Raw genomic sequence first — 12,104 nt, forward strand, 5'->3', positions numbered from 1 at the left:
AAACATCTATTTTTGACACAGATTCATTGACGAGACATCACCTTGATCCATGACAGTTTAGTACACTTTGGTGATTTCTGCTGCAGTATGTCTTAGACACTACAGCTGGTTCAATCTGACTTAGAATTATTCACAACCATAGGTAACAGTAACATCACAAGCTTACAAAATATACAGCAGTGAATGCAAATTAATCAGCGCTCATAAAAAAGTTAATACAGAATAAATTACACATTTTACATATATTTTAATGAACTTTTATTTAGTTAAAATTAGTTTCTTGAAATAATTAAAAGAAATGTATTTGAATCCCTTTATTTTGGTCACACAAATTAACTAATGGTTATTTGCTTTTAAGCTTTAAAAAATGTGGTTATTTTTTTTCTTATTTAGATTTTTCAGTAGGGCTACAACTGCTGCAACTGCTATTATGAAATGTCATGACCATTCGGCTACAAGTCAACCAGTAAAGAGTTTGAAATTACATTTAAACAGACTAATATTATCAAGAATTTCTCCCGACCATTGTGTGGGAAAAATGTACAAAGATTTAAAGAAGAATAGACTGAAATGAGGAAAAATCTCAGCTTTAGAACAACCTTCAGGCTAACCTTGAGCTTCCAGCAGTGCTATTTTTTACTTTATATTTCAAGAAGGTCAAAGGCCAAAGAGAGCACTGGGTTTAAGAAAGGGTTTTATCATGTCATGATAATTTGTCCATTTTAAATTTTACAGGCAAGCCAGAGTGCGTCTAGGATAACATTCTTTGAACAATAGTTGGTGCATTTGAAAATGTGCTGTATTACTTTGATTATGGGTGCAAAACATTAAAAGATGTTTTGGGTGTTTTCCAGTAAAATGCATTACTCCAAACAGTAAATTTGAAAAAAAAAACAGAAATCTTTAAAGAGAATTACAGTAAAACTGTGGCTAAAACCACAGAAAAAAAAATAGAGAGAGAGAGACTGATGCTGCTGGCAAACGTTTTAAAACAAAATATATCTAACATTTATACTTTTTTTCTTATTTAGCAACTTTGAATGTATGCATATTTAAATTCCTATTCTGATTATTAAGACTTAATTTGAGTTTATAACTGAAAAATAATTTGAAACTTGAAACATTAAGCTCTTTCTGTTTTTTTGTTTTTGTTTCTTACTACTGATTCAGAAAACAGCATTTGCATATTGTTTTCTAAAAAAAAAAATACAGGGTACAACAACAATAATCTCAGGATGAGCAAATGCCCTCTATATATGCATATTTTATTATTTTAGGAGCACTGTTTGTTTTCTTATTACACTGCTTATTTTTTAATATACACAGTATAAGTGTACTTTTACTTCTTAGCATGAATTAGCATTTACTTAGATTTTGTGCTTGTCAATTTCCCTTATTCATGCTCATATTTACTGATCAGACTGACATAAGAAAACTATTTTACTCTGCTCAAAATAAAATCTTCATGTGTGGGTCTGCAAGTAAAATTGTATTTGTATTTGTACGCCTACTACTGCGCCTTGAGCATTACTGTGAATTGGCAAAACACAACAGGGGTGCGTGCCACCAAGCTTATACAGGAAGAAAGAAAAACTTAATTTGGTACAATTTAAAAAAATACTCAGAAGCTTTAGTGCGTTTTTACCTAGGTGTCCTATTTTTAAGTCAAAGCATGTAACTATAAAAATGCTTCTAAATGCCACAAGGCTCAGTGGTCCTATTATGTTCCCTGCTATGCAAAGAATTTCAGTTTGAAACAAATTTTACTGAGCAAGACATTCAACAATGCTGCTGGAACAACCAGTCATGGTAATGTCAGCCTTGCTATGTGGGGGTTGGAATTTTTTTTTCATATTTGAGATGGATGAGAGGCTGTACTAACATTGTCAGAATTCAACCCCTAAGTGCTTTAGAAAAACCCTCAATAATGTTTTTGTATTTTATTCCAATCGCTAATGCCTGTTGGGAATAAAGGAAGAGAAGGATCCTTGGCTCTGCACTTCAATGAAGATGGCAGACTTGTCAAAGAAAAAAATGTGGATAAATTTGTGGAAAACAACCACTCTAACGGTTATTGGCTTCACACACAGAAAGTTATTCCTCTTAACCCTCTTCCATCTGCTAATTGAAATAGATGGCATGCTATTATGTTCATTTATACGTAAGTCTAGGGACTTTATCACTCACTCAAAACAGAAAATGTATGTGGTCTGCACTTTCCAGACTTAATGTCTTTGTACACTTCATTTGATTGATGACAATGTCAAGGAGCTCACAAAGAAGTCTGTCTATACTTGACTGCCAGCTCCAGCTGTCAGATCAGCTGCGCTTTTCACCCCGTCAGGCTTCTTGTGTAGTCTGCCACTCTTTAGGCTCCGTTATAGCAACCAGTTCTTTGCTTAGATTCCTGCAAACCAGAGTACATTGTGTACAGCCTCTTTGTTCAACATGTTCGCTGGGACATTTAGTTCCAGTTGCGTATATCAAAATACAGTGTTTTAGCTTTCCGTTTAACACGGTAAAACATTAAGAGGGACAAAGTAGAAGATAAGTATAGATGTAATAAAACTGATAACTGTTGAAACTCTGATCATGACTAGACAGGTTACCTATTTGAATTAAAAGTGAATTTAAATTGAAATGTATGTTGCTGCTCAGGCTTTTTTTTTTTTTACATTTTAAAACAACTTAAAGTTAAAAAAGTAAATGGTGATTGGACAAATGATATATTGTGTATTATGCAGTGCATGTGGGTTTTTCTTTTATTTGGAAAAATATTTACTGATCGGTTGAAACAAGATTAGTCCATTATTGCAAGATTGGAAGTCTAAAGTTTTTACAGCAAACACAAAGTGCACTACAACAGAATGACTTGAAGTATTTTTTCATCAACACAATGATTTTTTTTTTTTCTAATATTGGTTTTGTGCCACTTATCAATTGTTTCACTATAATATGACACTACTATTACACTTGACCTGATAATACATTATTGTTAAAAAAGTAATTTCTCTCTATTCCTGACTCAGTGACTACAAAAAAGAACCTAGTATTTCTTAAAGGAATTCATATCACCCACTGCCTTTCACGCCAAAGGTTTAGATTAAAATAGTTGTAGCCATTTTGGTCAAACCTTGAAAATAATGGTATGGTTAGATAATTTTATCAAGAGCTTCAAGAATGCATTTAAAATATTAAGACTGGCTGTTTGTTGCAATCATTTTGTTTTTTAACACACTATTCCAAATGCTATACAAAGTGAAACTAGAGTAGTTATCATATTTTGCTTTAGAATATTGTCCCTCTATACGTTTTTCTTTGGAGACTAAAGATTTCCATGAGTAAAAGTGCTCTCCATCCCTATGGATTACTAAGCATGAGAGGATACTGTATGGCTGTCATAACTCAGCTCTATCTACAGCCAACAGTCAGACTGCACCACTGAGGGAGAGTTCACAGCTTATAATTGATCATCCTTCTGTCACCCATCAGTTTTTTTTTTGCTTTTCTCAGGATCAGCCAATGAGGAATATGTGGACAAATAATGATAAAAGATGCTTACAGCTTTTCTTGCTTTTTTGTCATTCTCTTTAGTTTGAAAGATACTCAATCCACATCTCTATGGACTGGGCATTTTCTGTTTTGTCATATTTGATCTTCTTCCCTGTTGCTGTGTCAGTTTATATATGCCTTTCAGGAAAACAAGTCACTTAAATTGCAAAGATTTTAATGCTTTGAATGTAACTGACAGAGTATAATAACATACTGTAGACTTTAGGTTAATGAAACATCATCAAAATCCTACAACATGCAAATGTCTGGTTATCATTCTTTAGGTAAAGAAATGTACTGAAGATGCAAAGCTTACATTAGGTATTAGTTGTTTGTGTAGTAAAATAGAGGACTTGCAAAAAGAGAATCGACACTCAGCTCGATTGCTGCCATTGCTCTGTTTTTTTTCTTGTAGTTGTTTGTTGGCTTGTTTGTTTTGTGAAATGGCTGTCATTGAACTGTTTGATATTTGCTTCATAATTTTGGCTCACCTGACATTCACATTGTATTTGCATTGTTTAGAAATCTAAATCAAATTGTTTTTGAACACAGTTTTGCATTAATTGTCTGCCCTACGCTTAGCTTGTTTGTTTATTATTTGTTTTTATTAAATTTTGTTCCACGTTTCTTTCATCATTTTGCCATACTGACTTCTACTCGCATTTTTCTCTTTAACTGATAGAAACTTGCCAAAATCACCCACATTTCCCTAAGGATTTTATGATAGAATCTTGAGGAAGAATTCAGAAACTGTTGCTAGAGTGTCCAGTGCTGTGATCCTAAATTTCACCCCAAAAACATATTTATAAGCCATACAGTTAAGTTGTTCTGAAAATATGGGACTGGATCAGGTGTACTGATGAGGGCTGCATTCTGCTTCTGCGCCCGTGCATGCTGCTTTTCTGTGAAACATGCACAAAAGCAGAACTTATCTCATTCCCTCACTGCAGCCCTCTTAAATACACCAGTGCTTCAAGCCCAAATGACTGCTGTGAAATAGTTCTGTTACCCTCAAGACCCTTTGAAATGCTACTTTTTCGACCAAACATTTCTAAGGACTTTCTGAAGGTTATAGGAGTTTGGGAGCTCCTTAAAGAGAACCATACTCATGAGAGCTTTTCCCCCCAGCTTTCATTAGTTCTATATGAAGGCTGAGATGTCACAACAGCCAACCAGCAAGTTGTACATCAGTGAAATTCACATTGTAATTTCTTGTAATCATGTTAGGTTTAGTCCACCTATTGTTGGTGACACATGTTATCTCCCCTCAGTTGAACATAAGCGTTACTCATTAAGGTGAATGCTATTCCACTCTGTACAACTCCGATTGTCCAAGCTTTTCTCTTCTTAATTTTTGTCCAGTGTTTTTGTCTTCTTCTCAAATAAAAGGTTGATAGCAACCAATCAAAGCTAAAGAAAAAACAAAGTTGGGTGCCATTGTGGGAATCTGCTCAAGGGGACAGAAGGAGGCAGGGGAAATGAGTGAAACCTTGAATTTTTTTAATGAGACCAATACTGGCAGGTTTGGTGTTCTCACAAGGAACAAAGTGACAAAGAATGTGGGTGCTGAGTGTTTGAGCAGAGGAGTAGGATGGGTAAAAACTGTTAAAGAATTTTAAAAACCTGCTTTCATTCTCATCCACTGCTAAAACAGCAAGAAAAAAAAATAGGGATTTAGTGCTTTTAAGAGGAGAGCAGGTAGAAAGAGTGATTCAGGGAATAAAGAGAATGGGACAAAGCAGGGGGGAAATAAAAAGTGAGAATAAGGGATTTTTTTGTTTTTGACCTTCATTTTCGGAAAAAAAAACCCAAAACAAAAAAAAAACTAAGGGTGAAAATTTGCTTCTTGTTGGGAATAAAAGGACTGGATAATGTTAAAATTTGTAATGCAGAAAAGTCCTGCACAACAAAGACCCCTGTTTATAATCTAAAACAATATATGCTGTTCGAAATTTAAACTGCAGAGCATCCTGGGGATGGAGTTATTGTTGGACTCGGAGCATTGAGGGGGATTCCACTCAATCATCCTCGGAACAAACTGATTTTTTCATTGAGAATTTAGCTTGAAATTTGGACTTTTAAGAGAGAATAAATATTAATGCTACCTTTGTTCAGGTGTTGATTAGCATTAAAGGGCTGAGTAGACTGTCTGAAATCAGGCAAATGTGACAGTAAGTGCAGAGTATGAATAAAGAATTTTAACAGCTGCTATTAAAGCACTCCATGACTTTTTTTGGATTAAATACAACTATTCAGTGGTTTAATGCTGTATAATCAAAGTATATCAAATTAAATCCCTAATCTTGTATTTAGCTTTTTTTTAGTTTAATGCCAGGAATGAAGAAGCCTTTGAAATCTGGACCAGATGGATGAAATGGGACAAGCGAAACCTGAGATTTGAATGACTGATTTGATTATTCGAGGTGAATGCCAACTCTGCAGAATATCTCCCCCATCCTATGACTCCAGTGTGGTGGTGTTCTGCACATGAGCATGTGCTATTCAGAGTGTATCTACGTGTCACATTCACTTTGTTTTAGCTGTTAAAGGGCTAACAACTTTGAGGGCACTGAAAGTCATACTGGGTGATGACTGTCTAGTTTGCCCACAGGGAAATGCAGACAAAGAGGCAAATGGAACATGACAGTGGAAGATGGGTGTTCTGAGGACAAAACTCAAAATGATAGTTTCTTGTTATGGTTCTGTTTATAGGTGGAAGTCGTTTATGTTCCAGTGCAATGCTTCATGTGTATTTGTTTGAGTTTTGATTCTTTGAGTGAAGCATTCTGGATCATTTTCTGCCTGTCGATTTTTCTTTGCATGCCCTTGACTGCTTGCAGTGAATCTTAATTCCTTTTTGGCTCACAAATCCAGCATTTCAGCATTTTCTCTCAGTCTTGCTTTTTTTTTTTTTTTTTGACTTTTTTTTTGAGGAGGGGTGGGGGGCGAGCTTGTTAGATTCTCTTTAGGACTTTTATGTTGGCAACTCTTTGATTTTTTTTTTTTTTTTTATTTTCATTTTTTTAACCCCAAAATGCAACTCATCGATTTTTTATTTATACTGTTTAGAGGGTTTTCACTGAACAAAGAGCTCAAGGAAAAGTATCTTAAATTATTTCAGTTTCTTCAAAGCACATATCCCTTCCTTGTTATCTTTTTAATAAAATGTTCAAGCAGTTGTGCGTTCAGAGTTGTCAGTGTTTTAAGAAAATCAAATATTATTTGACAGCAAAAGAAGTGTAAAAACTGGTCACTGAGGCATGTGAAATGGATCATCTACAGTAGCAGTTTGTTTACAGAAGAGTATTTGTGCAAACAGACTAAAGGTTAATAGAGTAAAGGCTATAGATCAGCCTAATTAGTGCAGTTCACACAGGCTATAGCAGCAATCCCTGTAAAAATAAATAAATAAATAAAAACTATCATCATCATTGATCATCTCATGATGACTCCCAATTCCTAATGAATGTTAATTACCTTCACTGAGATTAGTCAATGAGGTGTGATACCTATAATATTACCCCTCACTAATATGAAGGGTGTGTGATGGTTTGTTTATGTATAAGCAGAGTCTGCAATTCAAAGTCCAATCTATCCTGTCAAGTGTGCTGCCATGTGCAAATGAAACAGCATCAGAAAGGCTTTGCTTGATTGGAGGGCTTTAAAACAATCTCATAAAGACACATAGTGTAACAAACCGGCATGTGCACACAAGCACACATAAAAACCACAGAATCACTGCAGACATATACAACGAAAGCAAAGGCTGCTTTCCTTGGTGACGATGTTACCTCCACCAGGGACGATAAATGTCACTTCTCATCTCGTCATCATATGACCCTCTGCACGAAGGATGGATGGAGATCCATGAATGGAGAGCAGGAGGGAGGCATTGTGTCCAAGGGCTAAAATTAGCAATAATTCCTCCCCCAAGGTTTTGCAAGGACATCCAGAGTACAGGCAAACATGTGTGCACATAGCATTTACATGCACTTACTTAGACACTTACAAGTGTCAGTTTTTTCACCTTCTTCCTAAATGTGCATGTACCATAACAAAAATGATTTTATGTATAATTCAGAAATTTCCCTCCCTTTTTATAATAACAATATATGAAATGCTCATTTCTATGTTATATCATTTTCTTCCTAATTTTTCACTCCTCTTTCTATCATTACAGGAGATCTCAGACTATGACTTGCAGGAGTTAGTCATGAAGTCAATCGGCCGGCTGACTTTGGTACGCCAGATGTTCCCAATGCCCCAGAATACGACTCAGCGCTGTGTCAAACACAACCACAGGATCAACACTTCCCTCTGTGACCCTAAAAGTCCTAAGGCTCAGCAGCTCGAGGTGGGTTGGTTTGTCATTTATCCAGAGTCATGATGAGCAGAAAGTTCAAAGCTTGTAAAGATACTCATATTTTTTGGTAAATGGACAGGCCAGTGAGAGCCTAAAGATTAAAGCCTCCCAAAGGATGCAGGGTGACTTGAAGATAACAGTTCACTCCTGCTTGATAACCAGTCTGCTAAAGACAGAGAAAGACTGACATACACCACACACATCTGTTTGAGCAACACATGCAGAATACTATTTTCTATTTGATTAAGATAACATGAAAATAAAGGTTCCAGCTGTAGATAAAATTGCAAAATCAGTTCTTAAAATGTGTCCTTGTGTTTTTATTATGTAAATTTAAATATTTAGTACTCTCACACAACAGAAACTTTATTTATAACATAATTATGATGTTGACTATATTTATAGACGACTGAAATATACACCGCACAATCCAGAAAAACACCTCGCTGTCATTTCAGTTTTGACACAGGTGCAATGTACAGTACATTTTTTGACAAAAGAAATAAAGGAATCACAGATAAATAAAGCAGTAGGTTGAATTGACAAAAATAATATAAAAAAACTAAGGTAAATGTTTGAATTGTTTTGGACATGTGGGAAAAGGCCATAAATCACTCACAAAATTAATTTGTGGTACAAATAAGGTTTGTTGTCTTTGTTTAGGGCTCTAAAATACTTATATGGTTTAACCAACTACAATCCGTTAACAGACAAGAGTCACAATGTATGGTTAAATCTTACACATTTCATTTTTATGTGTTTTATTTAATGTTATGAGGTAATATATACATACAAGGTTAATAAAAAGCCCTTGTATTAAATGATGTACATGAATTAAACCATAAAGTTTAAATATAAATCAAGGCGGTCTTAAAGGTAATCATCAATAATGGTGCACTTTCAGCGCATCTTGGTAGAGTAGAGGGACATTATTTTAATTCATTCTGCTGCTCAGGTTATGGACATCCATGTTCTGTGTATTTGTTCATTTAAGTGTTAATCATTTCATTCAAGGTCAAACTCTTTTGAAGAACCGCAGTGCTGTTATATTTGAAACATGTTCTATGCATGTAAATGTTGATGGACTAAGTATATATGCTTCTGTGTAGCTTGTGATTAATTTGTAAAATAAATAATTAAATAAATAAATAAAGGATGGTAGAAAAAAAAGAAAAAAAAGAGGAAATGAAAAAGAGAGACACACTAAGGTTGCAGATCAGCTCAACTGTCAGAGAGTGGACCAGAAGACCAATTTCACACTGCAATGAAGCACATCAACTCAGGCTGACCACACACACACATGCGCACATACACACACTAACACACACTATGCTTGTTTGGGTTACTGAACTCCAACTCCCCTTGAAGCAGAGGATTTTCACTTTAATTTTCAGGGAAAAAGCATCAGACAATCACTCTATGATAGACACAGATAGAAAGCAGAAAAATTATCCAAAGAAGAAAAAACTGCAACCCCTTGGAATGATTGAGAGAAAGAATCAAACAGGCTGACAGTAAAACAGAACATTGTATATTTTATGATTTTTTTTATTTCTATTTTTATGTTAGAGAAACAGAAAATGTTGCTTATCTCCACTCAGTTGCCTCATTTTTGTTTAAACAAGGTGGTATGCTTTTCAAAGTTATAAACAAAAGAAGTAATGCTAAGTAAACATGACGTAAACACAGCATTTACATCAAATATCTTAAGTTCATCTGTTAGCCAGAAAATAAATTAAACTCTTTTCCTTTCATATTTCGAAGAGGTTTCAAAGAATCTTGACATTGTTTAAAAAATGTAAAAAAACAAAATCTTTCCTTTTAGTTGTAGGGTGTGTGTGTGTGTTTGTGTACACAAAACTAGTGACAGAGAACCACCTGTTTGATATGTAAAATGGGCTGTTTTTGAGATTATAGCTCATGTTTTCTTTTAAACTTCCAAATATTTTGTAGCTGGGATTTTTTTGGTTTTTTTGTGAATGAATACACATGATCTACATTTGTTTGTTTGTGTGCAGAAAAGCAACTAGTGTAGTCGATCTATTTACTCTCTTCTCATTAACATGGAAACAAGAGGCTTGGTAGATCACACAACGATCAATTACAGACTGAATAGACTCTCCTCGTTTCACTTCTCTCCCTCTCTTTCTTACTTGTTGGTGTCAAGGACCTATCGATGCATTTTAATGAATGTCGTTCCTAAAGCTTTTCTTTTGTATCTGCATGTGTAGAGGTGTGTGTGTGTGTAGATTTTTAGTGCCTGTATAGAAAGCATGTAAAATTTCTTTAAACAGAAAAGCACAGCAAAAAATAAAACATACTATGCTCTGCTGATTTATAGAAACAAAACAGTCACAGCCGAGAAGGAGAAATATTTGCTTTCATTTTTGTTTAAATCAATACAGATGGAATGGTCTGCAAGTAAAGCAGTAAAGCTGTTCAATTTTAGTAGCATTTCAGTGTTCAAAGTTTTCCAAATTAAATCTGTTATGTTTCTTTGTTTTTCTTCATTTTTTCCCCCAACTTTGTAAACACACACAGTCAAAAATTAAACTAAAAGAAAAGAAAAAAACTTGAGAGGTAACAAAATTGAAAAAAAAGACTATAACAAATGCAAACCCTTTTAAAATGTAATTTCTTGTACCTGTGTATAAACATGTGTTGGTACATTAAATGCTACACTCTTTTGCCGGCAGTGCTCTTTTTTTTCTTGTCTTGTTGGGTTCTGGATGTTTATAAAAGGATATTCTTGGACACAAAATGTATAAATGTCTGTCAGAGATGGCGTATATGATTGTGGTTTTTAGAAACAAAAACAGACCCACTCAAAGTTTAGGTTTGGACACACATTTGGTTATAAATCACACAATCCAAATCCCTCACTGAGTTTTTTTTGTCATAGTTCATTTTTTCTGTTCTTTTTTTCTAACTTCTCTTTAGATCACCAACCGCTACATCTATGATACTGTTTTGCTGCTGGCCAATACCTTCCACAGGAAGCTGGAGGACAGAAAATGGCACAGCATGGCCAGTCTGAGCTGCATCAGGAAGAACTCCAAACCTTGGCAAGGAGGGAAGAGCATGCTGGAAACTGTCAAAAAGGTAGACAATATCTAAAGAGATGTACACACTCTCTTGTCGTCAGTCTTTGGAGAAGGTTTTCAGTCAAGCATGCAAACATAATGCACACTTGGTCGCTCTGGCTCATCCACCTGAACAAACACACACACACACAAATAAAGTTACATGTAGCTGCAAACACACCTAAGTATTTGGCTTTTCCACCAAGCAGACCTTCTTGGGGCACTTTGACCATTTAAACATGTCATTTTTTTTAGCCTTATCAAATTTTCAACTTAAAAAAAAAAACACTTCCTGTTTTTCTCTTTCTTTCTTTTTTCTTTCCTGGCGTGTCCCTGACTGCGTTTACGTTCTGTTCTGTTGTTTTTACTGCTTCTTGTCACTAGAGGGCACTGCTGTGACGGACTGTTTCAAGTAGAAATGCAGAATAATGCAGCCGAGCTGTGTTCTGTAATGGCATCCCAGCAGTTGCTTTATTAAAGTTTGTGAGTTTAATTGTAATCTCCTATTTCATCACAACTGCCACAACATTTTCTTTTTTTCTTTTCTTTTTTCCTTGTAACCCCAAAGCAAACAATCACTGCACAGACATTTACAAACAGCACAGACAGCAAGCTAACGGTGGAAAATATAGCTGCTTATTTCTTTTTTTGCTTTTAAAGTCTACAACTGGAACAAAAAGCCAGATCACTAAGGCTTTGTGTGGTCCTCACTAAAAAAAAAAAAAAAAAAAAACTTCAAAGTTTTGAAGCTTTTGTGAAGCATCTTGAAGTTCTTTTTTCAAGATGCAGAGCAGTTTTGTCTTCCTCGTTTCTGTTATGATTTCAAGAGATTCAAGAGGAAAGCCAATCACAGAAGCATCCTTCTTTTTTCAGCTTTTCAGGCTTGTTCTTGTTCTTGATCCATCACATTGATATCCCCTCTACACACTCACCTCAATATACACACATACCTTCACCCAACAGGGCACAGCATAAAAAAGGACTCTTGCCAAGACTTTCTGATTTAAAATATGAAGAAGCTTATAACCACAAGATATTAAAACAGCTTAGAATGCTTAACCAGAGAAGTCTGTAGCCTGTTTAGGGTAGCCTGAATGTTTTGCGTC

General features: G+C 35.1%; 1 protein-coding gene across 3 annotated transcripts in view; it reads left to right on the forward strand.

Annotated features, from left to right (window-relative positions):
• grid2 (glutamate receptor, ionotropic, delta 2) overlaps positions 1-12,104 on the forward strand; it is a 419,113-nt gene that overhangs the window by 265,923 nt on the left and 141,086 nt on the right. For all 3 annotated transcript variants that reach the window (XM_017413845.3, XM_017413844.3, XM_017413843.3), the window contains exons 6-7: positions 7,733-7,906; positions 10,856-11,017. In XM_017413845.3, coding sequence (XP_017269334.1) covers positions 7,733-7,906; positions 10,856-11,017 — 336 coding nt within the window. The remainder of the gene's footprint in view (positions 1-7,732; positions 7,907-10,855; positions 11,018-12,104) is intronic.

The sequence above is a fragment of the Kryptolebias marmoratus genome, linkage group LG1 (assembly GCF_001649575.2).
Source record: "Kryptolebias marmoratus isolate JLee-2015 linkage group LG1, ASM164957v2, whole genome shotgun sequence".
NCBI lineage: Eukaryota > Metazoa > Chordata > Actinopteri > Cyprinodontiformes > Rivulidae > Kryptolebias > Kryptolebias marmoratus.